This window comes from Balaenoptera acutorostrata, chromosome 10 (genome assembly GCF_949987535.1).
Source record: "Balaenoptera acutorostrata chromosome 10, mBalAcu1.1, whole genome shotgun sequence".
In the NCBI taxonomy this organism is placed as follows: Eukaryota; Metazoa; Chordata; class Mammalia; order Artiodactyla; family Balaenopteridae; genus Balaenoptera; species Balaenoptera acutorostrata.
The window spans coordinates 35,002,167-35,021,860 of NC_080073.1; the positions used below are offsets into that span (position 1 = coordinate 35,002,167).

General features: G+C 40.9%; 1 protein-coding gene across 1 annotated transcript in view; it reads right to left on the reverse strand.

The window, feature by feature from the left end:
- CACNA2D3 (calcium voltage-gated channel auxiliary subunit alpha2delta 3) overlaps nucleotides 1-19,694 on the reverse strand; it is a 774,181-nt gene that overhangs the window by 469,259 nt on the left and 285,228 nt on the right. Inside the window, exon 5 of the mRNA XM_057555140.1 lies at nucleotides 1,386-1,548. Within this exon, the coding sequence (XP_057411123.1) occupies nucleotides 1,386-1,548 (163 nt within the window). The remainder of the gene's footprint in view (nucleotides 1-1,385; nucleotides 1,549-19,694) is intronic.

The window sequence follows — 19,694 nt, forward strand, 5'->3', positions numbered from 1 at the left end:
ACCAAGCTCTTTAAACAGTAACCTAGAACAATTTAGAAATGCAATTTATATTCATGTTATTTCGCGATAATAATGATGACAACTAAGATGCACTAGGCAGTTTCCACGAGCAACAGTTGTGCTGAAGATGCTTGGGCATCATTTCATATCCTCACAATAACCCCCTGAGGGAGGCAGTATTCTTATCCCTATTTTACAAAGAAGGAAACTGAGGCTCGGGGAGGAAAAGTTACTTGCTTAGGATTACAGAGCCAGCAAAAGGATGAGCAGGATTCAAGCCCAGAGCCCGTCTCGTGACCACTGCTTTCCTGCCTGTGATACTGAAACGGGCCCCCGATATTTCTAAAACATCAATAGCTTATAACAGAGTAGATTTTTACTTTGAAGATGCCATGGCTTTCTAATTTATTTTTTGGGGAAGACAGCTCTTTGTTTAGGATCCTCCCAGGTATGACAAAGCAGAGCAAAATCCTACTCCGTAATGGTGAGGATGAGGAAGGTAACATCCTTAATTAAACCCTTTGTACTCATCATCTGTTTCATCCTCACAACTACCCCGTGAGGTAGATGCGATTATTATCCACATCCTAGATATAAGGAAACTAAGGTCTAAAGAGACAAGGTGGTCTCAGCCTTTCAAGGTCACAGCCAGTAAGAAATAGAACTCAGGATCTAATCAGAGGCCGTCCGCTGCCAGAGCCCAGTCCTTGGCTATTATAATCCCAATTCAAAGGGGCAGATGGGAATTTGGGGAAAAGAACTCTAGAATCTATGAGAAGACTGGATTTGAGAAACACAAGCCTGAAAACAGGGAGCCTCATTAAGATTCATGCTGCTTTGTACTCTAAGACCACAAGTGATTCCATGGTAACCCTAGGAGCTCCAGAACCCTCAAATACCATCACAAGGAATGGAGGAAGAAGAGAGAAGGCTCTGTACACTAGCGCGTGCAGGTCCAATGCAGCTATCTGTTTTTGTAGATTAAATATTTTCTTGGAACCAGCCAATTTACATAGTATCTGCTGATTTACATATTACCTATGTATGGTTGCTTCTGTGCCAGAACAGCAGAGCTGAGTAGTTGCAACAGAGACTTTGTGGCCCACAAAGCCTAATTAAGATATTTACTATCTGGTCCTTTAAAGAAAAAGTTTGCCAACCCCTGGACTACAAGTTAGAGGGCCTGATGCAAACAGGAGCCAGGAAAACAGCAAGCCCAGAGTGTCCAGGCGGAACAGGCACACACTTCACCTATCCAGCTGGTGCCTGACACACCCAGCTTATAATTGTTTTTCAAAAAAGCATGATATCCCAAACCAGCCAGCCCTGCCCCTCACGTCCTGCCCTCTCTACCCTCCAAAAGGAGCAGCAGCAGTGAGTCTTACCTTTGTTGTACATGTTCGTTGGCACTTGAACGTCGCTCAGGCTGATGTTCACAGGCAAATTATTAAAATGGTCATTTGGGGCTAAGATGAATTCCTTCCCCAGCTCCAAAAAATTCCCATCTTTGTCCCTTTCATTTATCAGCACGGCATTGAAGTATTCATACTGAAAGAGAAAGTCAAAAAACATGACATGTGGCTTAGGGAAGAAGGCTGTGAACTCAGATGGACCTGGGTATGGCTGCGGGCGGGCTGTCCCCTACCCCCTACACTTGTGGATTCTGTTCTAGTCACGTAATCTGTAAGTCTTTCACACCGTCTATGGCTGCTTTTGCACAGGTGTGATAGCACCATATAACTATTTCCCAATGTCATTAAGTACTCTTGAAAAACATAAATTTAAGAAGCTGCTTAGTACTTCCTTATGTGAATATAGAGAAAACTGCCCCAAAACATTTTAATTCTTTAAAGTTTGAAGACAGACCCTACCTTTATTCAGCCTACCTTTAAGTAGAAGGAGACTGGAAAACAACAAAAATTAAGTAAATATATAATATATTAGATAGTCATACTTGTTGTTCTAAGTGCTTTCCATATGTTAACTTATTCAATTCTCCTAACGACTCTATGAAGTAGGTTTTATGAGTATTCTAACTTCACAAATGAGGAAATTGAGGTAGAGAGAATTTATGTACGCTGTCAAAGATTACACCACCGATAAGCAGAACCAGAATTAAAACACAGACAGTCTATTTCCAGAGCCTGTGCACTTAACTGCTGTGCAGTATTGCAAGATGGTAGATGGCAGGTGTGGTTGGAATTATCAGAGCAGGAATTTAAAACAACTGTAATTAATATACTAAGGGCACTAAAGGAAAAAGTAGAAAACAGGTAAGAACAGACAGATAAGTAGAGAGACAAATATTCTAAGAGAAATAATCAAAAAGAAATGCTAGAAATCAAAAACACTGTAATAGAAATGAAGAATGCCAATGGGTCATCGCTGGCCTGGATACAGCTGAGGAAATAATCAGTGAGCCAGAAGCTATGTCAGTAGAAACTTCCCAAACTGAAAAGCAAAGAAAAAAATGAATGGGAAAAAAGGAATAGAATATTCAAAACCATAGAACAATTACAAAAAGTGTAACAGATGTGTAGTGTAATGGGAATACCAGAGAAGAAAGAGAAAAGGGAACAGAAGAAATATTTGAAGTAATATTTCCAAAATTAATGACAAACACCAAACCACAGATCCAAGAAGTCCAGGGAAAATCAAGCACATGAATATTAAAAAAAAAAAAAAATCTACACCTAGACATGTCATATCCAAAGAGCAAAAATCAAAGACAAAGAGAAAATCTTAAAGGAAGCCAAAAAGAGGAAAAAACCTTACCTACAGAGGAACAAGGACAAGGATTACCATCAGACTTCTGTTCAGAAAACATACAAGCAAAAAGAGAGTAGCCCGAAATACTTAATGTTCAAAGAAAAGGCCTACCAACCTAGAATTCTAGAATCCAGAAAAATTATCCTTCAAAAGTGAAAAAGAAATAAAGACTTCTTCAGACAAAAATTAAAGAAATTTGTTGCAAATAGACCTGCCTTGCAAAAAATGTTAAAATTTCATTAAAGTGAGGGGAAACTACACAGGTCAGAAACCCAGAAAAGAGTGTTACAACAGGAATAAATGAAAGTAAAATATTTAATTTTCTTATTCTTTTTTTTTTTTAATTTATTTTATTTATTTACTTTATTTATTTATTTTTGGCTGTGCTGGGTCTTCGGTTCATGTGAGGGCTTTCTCTAGTTGCGGCAAGTGGGGGCCACTCTTCATCGCGGTGCGGGGACCGCTCTTCATCGCGGTGCGCGGGCCTTTCACTATCGTGGCCCCTCCCGTTGCGGGGCACAGGCTCCAGACGCGCAGGCTCAGCAGCTGTGGCTCACGGGCCCAGCTGCTCCGTGGCATGTGGGATCTTCCCAGACCAGGGCTCGAACCCGTGTCTCCTGCATTAGCAGGCAGATTCTCAACCACTGCGCCACCAGGGAAGCCCAATTTTCTTATTCTTAACTGACCTGACAAATAGTTTGATCAAAATAATAATAGCAACAAATTGGATTATTATAGTTATGGATAAGTGAAATGAATAGCACAGTGTTATACTACCCATGAAGTGGTACAAGATTGACAGTGGACGTGAATTAGTTGTAAATGTATATTGCAAACTATAAAACAACCACTAAAACAATTTTTAAAAGAAGTATAAATGCCAAGGAAGGAGAAAATACTACGTTATGTAATATGCTCAATTAAAACCAGAGAAGGCATAAAAAGAGTAGAAGACCAAAAAAAAAAAAAAAAAAAAAACACAAGGGCAATGAATAGAAAACAGTTACAAGTATGGTACATATTAATCCAACTATATCAATGCTCACTTTAAATGTGAAGGGTCTAAATAGATTAATTAAAAGATAGAGATGGTCACAGTGGATAAAAAAGAAGAACCAACTATATGCTGTCTACAAGAAACTCACCTTAAATATAAAGAACAGGTCGATTAAAAGTAAAGTGATAGAAAAAGATATACTATGCTAACATTAATCAAAAGAAAGCCAGAGTGGCCATATTAATTTCAGACAAAGCAGACTTCAAAGCGAGGAAAATTATCAGCAAAAAAGATTGGCATTACATAATGATAAAGGGGTTAATTCTCCAAGAAGACATAACAATCTTTAATGTGTATGCACCTAACAACAGAATATTAAAGTATGTGAGGAAAAAAAATGATAGAATTACAAGGAGAAACAGATAACACGCTACTAAAGTTGAAGACTTCAGTACCTCTATCAGTAATTGATAAATCCATCAGGCAGAATACTGGTAAGGATACAGTTTGAACTGAACAGCACAGCAATTGAATCTAATTGACTATAGACTAATTCATCCAACAACACCAGAATATATATTTTTCTCAAGCTCACATGGAACAATCAAAATGACAGACCACATTCTGGACCATAAAACACACCTTAACAAATTTAAAAGAATAGAAATCATACAAAATGTGCTCTCAGACCACATTGAAATTAAACTAGAAATCTATAACAGAAAGATAGCTGGACAAATCCCAAAATATTTGGAGATTAAACAACGTATTTCTAAATAACACATGGGTCAAAGAATAAGTCTCAAGAGAAATTTTAAACTAAATTCAAATCAAAAAATAACTTGTCAAAATTTGCAAGATGCAGCAAAAGCAGTGCTTACAGGGAAATTTACAGCATTCAATGGATGTATTGGAAAAGAAAAAAAGATCTAAAGTTAATCGCCTAAGCTTCTATTTTAGGAAACTAGAAAAAGAAGAGAAAATTAAATCCAAAGTAAGCAGAAGGGGAAAAAAACACTTTTAAAAAAATTTTGCTGAACAGAAATCAATGAAATTGAAATCAGGAAATCAATGAAACTAAAAGTTGGTTCTTTGAAAAGATTCATTACAGTGAAAAGATATAAAGCAAAATCATCAAAGGAAAAGAGACGCATGTGCTGAAGTCCAGAGCAATCCAGATGTGAGCTTCCAAGATTTCTCTCCCAGCACAATTACATAAGATGTACAAATTCTTCCAGCAATGAATGGATGACAACACATTCGAAAGGCTGCCTACCAGAGAGGCTCAACAAAAACTCAGTGCTGGGGCTTCCCTGGTGGTGCAGTGCTTAAGAATCTGCCTGCTAGTGCAGGGGACACAGGTTCAAGCCCTGGTCCAGGAAGATCCCACATGCCGCAGAGCAACTAAGCCCATGTGCCACAACTACTGAGCCCGTGCTCTAGAGCCCGCAAGCCAAAACTACTGAAGCCTGCGCGCGTACAGCCCGTGCTCTGCACCCAACAACAGAAGCCACTGCAATGAGAAGCCCATGCACTGCAACAAAGAGTAGTCCCCACTCGCCGCAACAAGAGAAAGCCCACGCACAGCAACGAAGACCCAATGCAGCCAAAAATAAATAAATAAAATAAATTTATTAAAAAAAAAAAAGGACTCAGTGCTAAGGATTTTTACTGGGTGTTGGTCACGTAGCAACACTAGTTACCAACTTAAGCTAATTGATTTTAAGGAATTCCACACCTAGCAACTACAGAGCACACATTCTCTTCCAGATCATAACAGTGGGAATTCAATATATGATAATGATACAAAAAATATCAATAACATCTAAGAAAAGATGATATCTAGAAGAATCTTAAAGATTTTGAAATTAACCAACACACTCCTTAATAATACATGTACCATGGAAGAAAATGACAGAAAAAGTTGTAAAATATTTTGAAATAAATGATAATAAAAAAATATATTTGTAAGATGTAACTGAAACAGAAATTAGAGAAAAATTTATAGATTTTAAAGCTTAGCATAGAAAAGGAGAAATTTTTAAGATGAATAGTCTAAGATACTACCTTAAGAAGACAGAAAACAAGAACAAATAAAACTGAATGTTAAAAGAAGGAATAAAGTAATCAAGATAGGGACTTCCCTGGTGGTGCAGTGGTTAAGAATCTGCTTGCCAATGCAGGGGACACAGGTTCGATCCCTGGTCCAGGAAGATCTCACATGCCATGGAGCACCTAAGCCTGTGTGCCACAGCTACTGAGCCTGCACTCTAGAGCCCCCGAGCCACAACTACTGAGCCCACGTGCTGCAACTACTGAAGCCCGCACGTCTAGAGCCCGTGCTCTGCCACAAGAGAAGCTACCGCATGAGAAGCCTATACACCGCAATGAAGAGTAGCCCTCGCTTGCCGCAACTAGAGAAAGCCCACGTGCAGCAATGAAGACCAAATGCAGTCAAAAATAATAATAATAACAATAATAATAGAGATAAAAGCAGAAACCAATAAAACAAAACAAATAACAGGGAAAAAAATCAATGATATCAAAAGTATAAAACCCTAGCTAGACTGATGACTAAAAAATTAAGAAAGCACAAAATACGAGTCAGGAATGAAAGAGAAAACATTATTAAAGAGCTGACAGAAAATGAAAAGATAAGAGAATAATATAAACAACTTTATACCAATATTTGGCAATTTGAGTTAAACGTCAAATTCCTTGAATAACTGAAATTACCAAAATTGACACAAAAAGAAATATAAAATATGACTGGCCCTATGTATACAAGAGAAATTGAATTCACAATTAATAGCCATGATAAAACAAAAAACTCCAGGTTCAGATGGCTTAAATAATGAATGCTATCAAATACATAAGGAAAAAATACAAACTATCTTACATAATCTCTTACAAAAAATTAGAGGAAGGAATATGTCCCAACTTATTTTATGAGGGCAGCATAACACTGACACCAAAACCAAACAAGAACAATTTTTGGAAAAATTACATGCTATTATCACTCATTAATCTAGATCAAAAATCTTAACAAAATATCACATCAAATCCCCTGTCATTAAAAGGACAATCCATCATGACCAAGTTGTATTTATCCCAGGAATTCAAGGTTGGTTTAACATTTGAAAAATCAATCAACACAGTTCACCATATTAACAGATTTTTTTTAAAAAAATCATATGACCAAATAAAGTCAGAAAAAAACATTTGAAAGAATCCAACTTTTGTTCATCATAAAAACTATCAGGAAATTTAAAATAAGATAAAAAGTCCTCAACCTGATAAAGAGCAACTATGTAAAACCTACAGCTAACATTATATTCATGAAAAAACACTGAATATTTTTCTCCTAAGATCAGTAACGAGGCAAGTATGTCTTATCACTTCAATTCAACATTGTACAGGTGGTTCTGGCAAATGCAGTAAATTGCATGAATGAATGAGTGAATGAGTGAATGAATGCCATACATATTGGAAAGGGAAAAAGCTATCTTTTTCTGCAGACAACATGACTTTCTATGTAGAAAACCCTAAAGAATGCACATAATCTACTGTAACTATTGAGTTTAGCAAGGTCACAGGATATAAGATCAGTACACCAAAATCAATTATATTTCGTTGTACTAACAAAGAACAACTGGAAGAACGATAGCATTTACAATAGCATAAAAAGCTTGACATACTTAGGTATGAATTTTTAAAAACATGTGTGATACCTGTATGCTGAAAACTACAAAATATTTCTGGGAGAAATTAAAGAAGCCTTAAATAAATAGAGAGATATACCTTGTGCTTAAGGATCGGAAAACTCAGTATTAACATGTTAATTCTTCCCAAATTGATCTAAAACTCCAAAGAAATCTCAATCAAAATCTCAACAGGCTGTAGGAATTGCTGAGTTAACTGTAATTTTATAGAGAAATGAAAAGGATCTAGAATATCAAAAACAATTTTTAAAAAGAAGAAAAAGTTCCAATGACTCACATTTCCTGAATTTAAGTCTTACTCTAAACTTAACTAATCAAAATGGTGTGGTATTGACATTAGAGCAGACAAACAGATCAATGGAACTGAAGAGAGTCCAGAAATAAAGCCGCACAGATACAGTCAACCAATTTTCAATAAAGGTGCTTAGAAAATTCAATGGGGAAAGTATTTTCAACAAATTGTGGTGGAACATATGACTAACCATATGAAAACAACATCCTCAACCCCTAATTCACAACATACACATATTCATTCAAGATGGCTGAAAGACTTAAAATGAAAAAGCTAAATCTATAATATTTGAAAAAACAAAAACAAAAAAAACGATGAGTAACTTCTACTGCCTTCAGGTAAGCAATGATTTCTTAGGTTTTAGAAAGCACTTACAATTTTTAAAACTGATAATTTGGACTTTATGAAAACTGAAAACTTCTGATCATCAAATTCACTACTAATAAAACAAATAGTAAAGCCATCATTGAGGAAAAAGTATTCATAATACATACATCTGACAAATAACTTGTACCAGAATATGTAAAGAACTCCTGGGGCTTCCCTGGTGGTGCAGTGGTTGAGAATCTGCCTGCCAATGCAGGGGACACGGGTTCGAGCCCTGGTCTGGGAAGATCCCACATGTCGCGGAGCAACTGGGCCCGTGAGCCACAACTACTGAGCCTGTGCGTCTGGAGCCTATGCTCCGCAACAAGGGAGGCCGCGATAGTGAGAGGCCTGCGCACCGCGATGAAGAGTGGCCCCCGCTTGCCGCAGCTAGAGAAAGCCCTCGCACAGAAATGAAGACCCAACACAGCCAAAAATAAATAAATAAATAAATAATTTTTTTAAAAAAAAGAACTCTGTAACACAACTTAAAACACCAATTAAAATATAGGCAAGAGATTTGAACAGACACCTTACAAAGGAAAGTATACAAATGGCCAATATACAAACCAAAAAGTGTTCAACATCATTAATCACAGAAGTGCAAAATAAAACTCCGTCATTGCTCCAAAATGCAATTTTACACCCACTAGCTAATATTAAATTTTCTGAAAATACTAAATGTTGGCAAGGATGTGGAATAACCAGAAATCCCATACATTGCTCGTGGAAATATAAAACCTTTCATACCCTTCGGAAAACCATTCACAGCTTCTTGTAAAGTTAAACATGTATCTACCATATGATCCAGCAAATTCTACTCCTAGGTATTTATTTAAGAGAAATGAAAACATATAAATTAACAAAAGAGCCCAGCCTGCTTGGTTAAGGCCAGTGCCATTATGGTTCACTCATAGGCTCTCCAGAGACAGCTTCAAAACTGCCATTTAATTGAATAACCTGCACAACCCAGAATGAAACTGAAGGAAGGATGAAAACATAAGCAGGATTTTGCTCAGTGGTGCCCATCCTTCACCGCAGACGACTGTGTGTTCTGCTCCTCCCTAAATCCATTTGTCCATTCTGTATTGATTTTGAAAAGGCTGACTCAGTGCAAACAAGAAGAATCACTTCTGCGTCCTTGGAATTCATTGCTGGAATTATGAAGCTCAGTGGCTTTGTCTATAGGAGAGAGGAAGAGATGTGTTAAGCCTAAGTCACCTCAGTATTTCTGAGTCCCTGTCACCCAGGAGGTAGGAGTAAATTAGTTCTTTTGTGAGTATATCTGATCACCTACCAAGTGTGATGGGGCACAAAGGAAACTAATCCAAGGGACGAAATGTGGCAAAGAAAACACCAGGAACAAAATGGTAGGTGTGCTGTTTCCCCAAACCTGGCTTGGCACCAACTCAGGATGAAGTAGTCCAATCAGTAAGCATCTAAAAGTGACTCAGTGGGGCAGGGGTAGGAACATGTTTTGTGTGAAGGGTCAGACAGTCATACTTCAGGCTTTGCATGTTATACAGTCTTTGTCACAACTCTTCTACATTACTGTTGTAGCACGACAGTGGCCAGACAGTACATAAAATAATGGGTCTGGGTGTGCTCCAGTCAAACTTTATTTACCAAAGATTTACACAATTACAAAAAGGATTTGGCCTGTGGGCTGTAGTTTGCCAACCCCTGAAGGAGTGTGTTATGAGATTTTCAAGAGACAGAAATAAAAAAAAAAACCTCTGGCTGGAAGGAATCAAGCATTACTTTCATTAAAAAGTATTTGAACACAATACTAAACAAGAAGAACAAAGTTGGAGGACTTCAAGACTACCTGTAAAGCTACAGCAATCATGACAGTGCTGGACTGGTGAAGGAATAAACAGATCAGTGGAACAGAATAGAGCCCAGAAATAGACACTCCCGTAAATATTGATACAGTCAACTTATCTTGGACAAGGGAGCAGATAGTCTCTTTAACAAATGGTGCTGGAACAACTGGACATCCACATGCAAAAAAATGAATCTAAACAAAAACCTTATACCCTTCAAATTTAACTCAAAATGGATCATAGACCTAAATATAAAATGCTAAACTATAAAACTCCTAGAAGATAACATGGGAGAAAACTTAGATGACCTTGGGTATGGTGATGCCTTTTTAGATACAACACCAAAGACATGATTCATGAAAGAAATAACTGATAAACTGGGTTTCATTAAAATTAAAAACTTCTGCTCTGTGAAAGATAATACCAAGAGAATTAAAAGAGAAGCCACAGACTGGGAGGAACCATTTGTAAAAGACACATGTGATAAAGGACTGTGATCCAAAATATGCAAAGAACTCTTAAAATTTAACAAGAAAAATAACGACTTGATTAAACAATGGGCTAAAAAGACCTGAACAGACATCTCACCAAAGAAGTTATACAGATGGCAAGTAAGCATAAGAAAAGATGCTCCACATCATATGTCATTAGGGAAATGCAAATTAAAACAACAATGAAACACCACCGATTAGAATGGCTGAAATCTGGAACACTGACAACACCAAATGCTGGCAAAGACTTAGAGCAATAGGAATTCTCATTCATTGCTGGTGGGTATGCAAAATGGTACAGTCACTTTGGAAGACAGTTTGGTGGTTTTTTATAAAACTAAACATACTTTTACCATACAATCCAGCAATCATACTCCTTGGCATTTAGAGTTGAAAACTTATGTCCATACAAAAACCTGAAAACAGATGTTTATAGCAGCTTTATTCATAATTGCCAAAACTTGGAAGCAACCAAGATGTCCTTCAATAGGTGAATGTGTAAATAAACTGTGGTAGAGACAGACAACGGAATATTACTCAGTGCTAAAAAAAAAAAAATTATCTATCAAGCCATGAAAAGACATGGAAGAACCTAAATGCATATTACTAAGTGAAAGAAGCCAATCTGAGAAGGCTACTGTATGATTCCAACTATATGACACTCTGGAAAAGGCAAAACCGTGGAGACAATAAAAAGATCAGTGTTTGCCAGGGGTGGTGGGGAGAGGAATAAACTGGCAGAGCAGAGAGGTTTTATTTTTTTAGAACCATGAAAATAGTCTGTATATTATTGATAATGATATTGATTATAATGATGAATACTTGTCATTATATATTTGTCCAAACCCACAGAATATAAAACACCAAGAGTGAACCCTAAGGTAAATTATGGACTTTGGGTGATTATGTGTCAATGTAGGTTCATCCTTGATATAAAAAAAAGTACCATTCTGGTGAGTGATGTTGATAATATAGGAGGCTATGCATGTGTAGAAGCATATGGGAAAACTCTGTATCTTCCTCTGAATTTTGTTGTAAACCTAAAATTGCTCTAAAAAAAAATAAAGTCTCTTTAAAAAAAGTTTTTGAGTAGCATCTCCCTACATATTTATTTATAACTCATGTGTACTACCTACCAACTATTATACTAACATGTGCACATTATACTATAAAAATTATAATAGAAATTACAGTGAGTAGAAATAAAAGCAATGTATTCTTCTTGGGCATCCCAATGGCTCATTTTGTGTACCCCTGGGTGCAGCACTTCTCTGCAGTGTCCCAAAGCAGCATTTCCAAAGTATGATCTGTGTAAGAGAAAGCCATTCCATGGAATACTGATAAGGAATAATTTTTCTGAATGTGTGCCATGGTGAACAAAGTTTGGGGAAAAAGCTGGGGTTTTAGAAAAGGTAAAGAGATTTTTCATTTCAGGAATTCTCAAGGCCTTTAATTCATTTAGAGAGTACTCTATGTGCACTTTGAATATCTTGGGGGAGGGGTGTTGTATACAGCCTTCCTCAAATATAGCTGATCATGCAGTTGTCCTTCTCAGCATTTACCGTAGGGGTCACTTGACAAATACTCTCGTGATTGTTGTATCAATGCAACTCCCCCATGAGACTAGTTCTGCAACTACAAGAATTGTGTCTCTCTTTACTCACTGTTGTATCCCCAGCCCCTGGCATTTATTGGTTGCCTAACTGATGAAAGGACCAATGTCCAAATCCTTGTGGTTACCAGGTCTCTCACCTGAGCTGCATTTCCACAGACCTGTATTCAGAATCAACTCTTCAAGGTCCTATGGCAGCAGGGAAAGCTCTCAGCAGGTTAGGAAGATCATGCTGTAAGCAGTGTCTCCTATGGCCTGGAGAAGGGAAGCTGTAGGAGACCAAGGTCATACTGCTGTATGGCCTCTGTCACAAATCCAGACAGAAGACTGTGTCCAGAGTATGGGGTAAAGGTGACTCCAGAAGCTGCTGGAATTGCTGGTCTGTGCTAATCACCTTAAGATGAAGAATACAAGGCAGGAGCTCTGTGATACCTCCATGACCCTGCAGCTCCCCCAAGAGCCACCTGGTCATCCCCCTGCCATGGACTCCCTCTCCTTCAACACCACTGTCACAGAACATGTCAGTCTTCAGTTCTTCCTTCCTTCCTTCCTCCCTCCCTTCCTTCCTTCCTTTCTTCTTTTCTTTCTTTCTTTATTTTTTTGGCTGCGTTGGGTCTTCGTTGCTGCGCGCGGGCTTTCTCTAGTTGCGGCGAGCGGGGGCTACTCTTTGTTGCACTGTGCAGGCTTCTCTTTGCGGTGGCTTCTCTTGTTGCAGAGCATAGACTTCAGTAGTTGTGGCGTGTGGGCTCAGTAGTTGTGGCTCACAGGCTCTAGAGCACAGGCTCAGTAGTTGTGGCGCACGGGCTTAGTTGCTCCGCAGCATGTGGGATCTTCCCGGACCAGGGCTTGAACCCGTGTCCCCTGCATTGGCAGGCAGATTCCTAACCACTGCGCCACCAGGGAAGTCCCAGTCTTCAGTTTTGATAGGGATGCCATCAAGGAAAAGAATTCATTGCTCCACCCCTCCACCAACTGTAGAATCCAACTGCTCAGGTCTTCTCATTGACTCAGCTAAGACTCCTGTCACCAACTAGGGTAAAGCTTCAGATTCAACAGGAAATATCGAGAGATGACAAAAAGGCTTCAGTCTGTGTGCCCTCTCTAACTGATTGGTGTGACTGCCTATATGTGTTAAGAAGGCTTCTGAGGTGGTATCTCAACCCAAGGAATGAATGTATGCTTTCCTTTTTTTTTTTTTTTTAAAGAAATTCACGTTCTTTTTTATTTATTTATTTATTTATTTATGACTGTGTTGAGTCTTCGTTTCTGTGCGAGGGCTTTCTCTAGTTGCGGCAAGCGGGGGCCACTCTTCATCGCGGTGTGCGGGCCTCTCACCATCGCGGCCTCTCGTTGCGGAGCACAGGCTCCAGACGCGCAGGCTCAGTAATTGTGGCTCACGGGCCCAGTTGCTCTGCGGCATGTGGGATCTTCCCAGACCAGGGCTCGAACCCGTGTCCCCTGCATTGGCAGGCAGATTCTCAACCACTGTGCCACCAGGGAAGCCCTGCTTTCCTTTTAATGGTGGCTCAGCCTCTCCCACACCATCCATATCCTTGAAAACTCATTACTGGCTGGTTTAGCGGTTGGCAAACTCTTTCTGTAAAGAGCTAGATAGTAAATATTTTAGGTTTTGCAGGTGAGACACTTTCTTTCGCAACATTCTATTCTGCTGTTTTAGCAAAAGTAGCCAAAACATAAAAAAAATGGGTGTGGCTGTGTTCTAATAAAACTTTATTTACAAAAACACGGAGCTGGCAGAAAATGCCTGCAGACCTTTGTTTCCTGAATCCTGTCCTAATTCTCTCTTTAACTCTTTCCAGGTGAGAGGCACCTAATCACAATGTCTTCAGGCAGTACTTCTCAACGCAGGCTTCAGAGCTCTTCAACATCCAGATGCCCAAGCCAAACCTCAGAACAATTAAATCCGAATCCCAAGGTGGTATTTTTTCAGTCTCCCCCAGTTATTCCAACGTGCAGCCCAGGCCAGAGGCACTATTTCCAAGGGCAACTTCTGCTTCTCCTTCCTGCCGGGTAAGCTGCAGAACAGAACTGCAAGGCGCCACCGCAGAGGGCCTGCTTCATGGGTGGAAAGTAACTGCTCCACACATTTTGGCTTTAACGAAATCCTGCCTGTAAAGTTATCTAACTGTTTTCCTGTGTGTGTGTGCGGTGGAACCAACCAACTGTGAAATCCCCAGGAGGTGGGCCTGTGCTTCTCTGCTCACTTACTCCCCATGGAACCCAAAGACAACTCTGACTTGGAAAATACAGCCCAAGGGTTGGACCCAGAACACAAAGACACTTACTGAGCACCCATTCAGTAAGTAACTAGATTGGTCAAGGTTCTCCAGAGAAACAGAACGGGGAGGCAGGGAAAGAGAGAGGTATTGATTATTGATTAGAGGAACTGGCTCATTTGATTTCGGGGACTGCCAAAGTCCAAATCTGTAGGGTAAGCTGGCAGACTGAAAATTCAGGTAGAAGATAACATGGCAGTCTTGAGTCCAATTCCACAAGGCAGGCCAGGCAGGCTGGAAACTCAGGCAGGCTGGAAACTCAGGCAGGGTTTTCATGCTACAATCTCAAGACAGAATTGCTTCTTCCTCAGGGAATCTGTCTTTGCTCATAACGCCTTCAGCTGACTGGACGAGGCATCCCCTCATTATGGAGAATGATCTACTTTACTCAAAGCCTACTGCTTGCAAATGTTAATCACATCTAAAAAATACCTTTACATGGCTACATCAAAACTGGTGTTTGACCAAACAACTGGGCACCATAGCGTCATCAAGCCGACACATAAAATTGACCATCACAGTGACTGTCCCCTCTCAGTGGACTGTGGCCTGCCATTGGGCTCAGGCCGTCTCCTCATCCTCTGCCATCTACCCAGGCAGCAGCCAGAGTGATGGTTTAGAAACATGAAATGGACTGTGTCATTCCCCAGTAGTTTCCTGCCACCCTCAGAATAAACCCTTCCCCAGGCTTTGAAAGACTCTGTGGTCCGGCTGTGGCCCACCTTGCCCAGTTGGTCTCCTCCACTGACCAGCCTCTCACCCTACTCCAGCCCCACTGCTCTCTTGTTACTATCTGAACAACAAGCTTGTTTCTACTTTGCCCCAGTCTCCAACCCTTCCAGGCAGTCTAGACCAGTGCCCTGGGATTGCCTGAGGCAGTCACTCCCTCAGTCTTTATAACAAACTCTGCTATTGGCCCAAGTAGGTTTCTGTCACTGGCGAGCACTGAGTCCTAACCAGTACACTCATCACATCCTGATGGTGAAGGACCTCCAGGAACCTCTGGGGAAGACATGCCTTCAGCATCCCAGGCCCCATGTGGGCACGTGCCTCCAGCCTAAGTGGGTCCTTGTCCTTAAGAACATCCCCACCTGGCCCTATTACTGGCTTCAATCTCTACCAACCCAGTCCTTTGGACCAATTATCACCCATATTTCTCTTCCTGACCTTTTTGTGCCTCAATTGCCTCACCTATAAAGTGAAGCAACTATGAATTCTTCACTGCTGCATGTTAAGCTCCCCTCACAGTGTCCAGCACAGGTAGGAACTCAATAAAGGGCAGGTTAAGGGCTCAATCTCAGCTGCAAGGCCCAGGGCTCTCCCATCTCCCAGAAGCCTTTCTCCTTCCCTGTTATCCTGCTTTCTCTGATCTCCTCTCCTCTCAGGAAATCAGTGGGCTTTTTGGCCCTTTTCATCATGGTATTCGTTTCCCTGGAACCTTAGAGGGTTTGTTTTGGATGGTGAGCCCTCTAAGACAAGAAGGCACCCACGTGTCCCTGGATTTCAGGAGCATTGGTCTATCCCAGAGACACCACGCCTCTCTCATCTCCACATCCGTGGCACCAAGCACAGTGCCTGGAGGTCTTTGTCAGGTGATGGGACGAATGAATGGATACATGACTCCTTGTCTGTACCACTTAGGGAGACATTTTCATGTTTCACCACCAGCTGGGAAGAGTCTTCCCACTCCTTGCCCAGAAGTTAGTTCCAAGCCAAGGGAGGAATCTGGGTGGGCCTCCTGATTTCCATCACGGTGCCTCCCTCTGCCTGGGTTTCACCCTGAACAGGGTTCCATTCATGAAGCAAAAAGCCAGTCAGTATGGCAACAAGAGGAGGGGTTTTGGAGCCCGATGCCAAGGGTGGAAACTATGCTTGCTTCCTAATGGCACCCTCACGTGTCTGTGACTCAGTTTCTTTCTCTGTGTAAAGGGGATGGAGATGCCTACCTTTCTAGGTCTTTTGGAGAACTGAATGGGGTAAACGTACAAAAGTACGTTTTGTAAGCATAGTGCCCAGAGCAGTCTCTTAATATGTTCTGGTTCTTTCTTCTTTTCCTTGTTTTTTCTCCTTCCCTGCTCTGGGATGATGGCCAGCTTTTTACAACTTAGATTAAAAAATAAAATTAATAGGAATATTAGTTCCAAATGAGCCAAGCAATACCAAACTCCCTATGCATGTGTATCCTGTGGGGAAGTGACATAGATTGCTACTCATCCAAGCCCCTCTCCAAAGGTCTAGTGCTATCCGGTTACTACTTAGTAATCACATTTTCCCCTCATATGTGAAAATTGATTTTTTAATGATCTGTTCCAGAATATCTCTAGGTATTAATGTTACATTAACTCATTTATAATTCCCCAAGTGTCACAGTTCCTTTAAAAAACCAGATAATGAATATCCCTCTCCCAGCCATCTGGAATCTCTGGCCTCTGAGAATACTCAAGTACGAGTATTAAAGGCCTACTTAACAAGCTACTTATGTAGGCCTCGGACTGCAGCTCACTGCAAGGCTAGCTAGCCACTGGCATTTCATTTTAAGAGCTGTGGAGTGGAGTGTTTAACTCCAGCATGCTGGGTTCAAATCCATAAAATGGTATCACAACCACCCCCCATAACAGTGGAGTCATCATGAGGAATAAATAGATAAGGGAAAGAGAAAAGAAAGAAAGAAAGAGAAAGAAAGAAAGAAGTGGTCACTACTGAGGTGGTCACTACTGAGGTGGAGCTGACTGGCATACAGATGGCAGAGGGAAACGTTTCAAAAGACAAAGCAAGAATACCGTCATCTCCCACTCACCAGTGGGGGCTTCCTCAGCACCCACTTTGCCCAGCCCCCACCTAGCACCATGTCACCTCCATTCCCTCCACCCAGCCTCACTGGTCTCTGTTATTCCCTCCACTGCTCCTTGATCCTCAGTCCTTGTGACCTCCGCCCACGCTGCTCCCTCCGGCCAGAACACTTTCTCCACCTGTCACCTACAGAATCCGCATTCCTCCTTAAATCTAGCCCAATTATCACAACCTCAGGGCAGCCACCTCTGACTTTCTGGACTGGGGACATCCCTATCAGGCGCTCTTGAAGTCTCACGGGACTCTGGTGCGGAGCACTTAATTGCAGGGGTCATCATACACTTATCTGATTATTTGATTGACACGGCCTCCACTCTACAGTGTGACATATGTTTTCAAGTATCATAGCTGTTTCTTCTTGTGCCAATGTAATCCCAGCACCTAATACAATACCTAGCACAGAACAGGTATTCAATAAAGATAAATGAAGGAATATGAAGGGAAAGATATCTCACTGCAGCAGTGCCTGGCACTGGTTCCCAAGACACGGTGGGAACTCAGAGGGGCTGAGGGAAGCCAACAGTGAGCCAAGCTGTGGCCCAGAGAGAGGGGTCTGAGGGTCCAGGCTCCTCTGTGGCTTATCTGGTTGACTGCTCAGTCTACCACTAGGATAGGGGACCTCTCAAGGCAGCTGGGAACCCCTCTGTAGTCCCCAGACACATGGACACCCCAGCCTGCCTGGGTCTTCCATCAGTCTTTTCATTAATCAAATGATTTTTGAAGGCCTTCTAAGTGCTACTTCTAACCTTGCCACCCAACATCCCCACCTGCAGCCGAAATGATTCTTCGGAAATTAAATAAAGCTGTCACTACCTTGCTTAGACAATGGCTTCTCATTGGCATACAATAAACCCCAAGGCCATACCTGATCTAGTTTTTTCTTGCCTCTCCAACTCAATCAGACACACGGGCCATCTTTGGATCTTCACACAGGCCAAGCTCATTTCCATCTCAGGGTCTTTGTATTTACTGTTCACTCTGCCTGGAATGTTATTCCTCAAGAACTTTACATGGTGGCTTTAGGTCTGAGCATAAACACCAGCTTTGCCACAAGGCCTGCTCTAAACACCCCCAGATACATCCTTCTCAGTCACTGCCAAGCCCAGTATAACAGAACTTTGTGCAATAATAGTCATCTTCTATGTCTGCACTGCCTAATGCAGTAGCCACCAGCCACTCGTGCTTATTGAGCACATGAAATGTCACTAGAGTGACTGACTTTTTAATTTGATTTCATTTTAATAAATTTAAATTTAAATAACCACACATGGCTAGTGGCTACCATACTGGACACCAGGCCCAATACCCTGTTGTATTTTCTTTATTGTACTCAATATCTGAACTCTTTTGTTCATAAATTTATGCCAATCTTCTCCCATTAGAATTTGAGCTTCATATAAGACAGACACTTTTGCTGTCTTCATAGCTGGAACCCCAGTGCCTACAAGAGTGCCTGGCTGTTGGGAGTCACACAAATGTGCTTTATATAGGTATGCTTGTACCCGAAAAGGTGTTGATACAATTATCCTCATAACATCCATCCAAGAGCAGGGGTTTTCACCCCAGCATTTGTGCCCCAAGCAATTGTGAGATGTGTCACACTTGTTACTGCTAATAGTGGAAGTACTCACATTTGCAAAGGACTGTATTTTTCTAATTCGTTACGAGTAGATTTAAGGTTATCTGAATAATAAGCTCATACCTAATCATTTGTATCCAGACTGATTTTCTTGAGTGGGAGGGAGAGTAGGTGACTAACAGCTGGAAGACAAAAATTGCATATGGGAGTCTGTCACACATATGAGCATCATCAGTTATTTCCACTCAAGAAAAAAAACAGCAAATATTGGTGAATAATATTGCTTTGGTCTGCTCAGCATCTCTTCTTCCTTGTTTGGTAATGGAACCCCAACACTCCCATACAGGGGAAGATGTCAATCAAGGTGGGGGGGCTGTCAATCAAGGCAGCCCTGTCAGCCACACTCCAGCATGTGACCCAGGCTGGCCAATCAGAGTCCTTTGTCAGGCAATGCTGTGAATGTTGGGAGAGATTCCTGCACTTTTGGTCAAGGATCACAAGTTACAATGTTCCTGCTTTGGGCTGCCAATGGCCATCTTGCCCCCAACACAGAGATCACTCTTCTGAGAACAAAACCTCATAGAAACAAACAGAGCCAAGAGCTGATAAGAAAGAATGAACTTTGATCAAATGATTCTGGTCAAATCCTTGACTCTAGTCATGCTTAGAGGCAGAGTCACACCTTGGAATGCCAAGTAGTAAGTCGAAAGTAATGCCCTTTTGTTTTTTATTCTAATTTGCCTGGGTAGCTGAAGTCCTGACCAAGAGATCAGACACTGTCATCAACATCTGCAGTAAGATTGGCTTCCCTGAACCTCAGTTTTCTTCACATGTGAAAGAGGGACAAAAACTTCCACTTTGTTAGTTATTCTTTTAGAAGTGATGAAATTTAT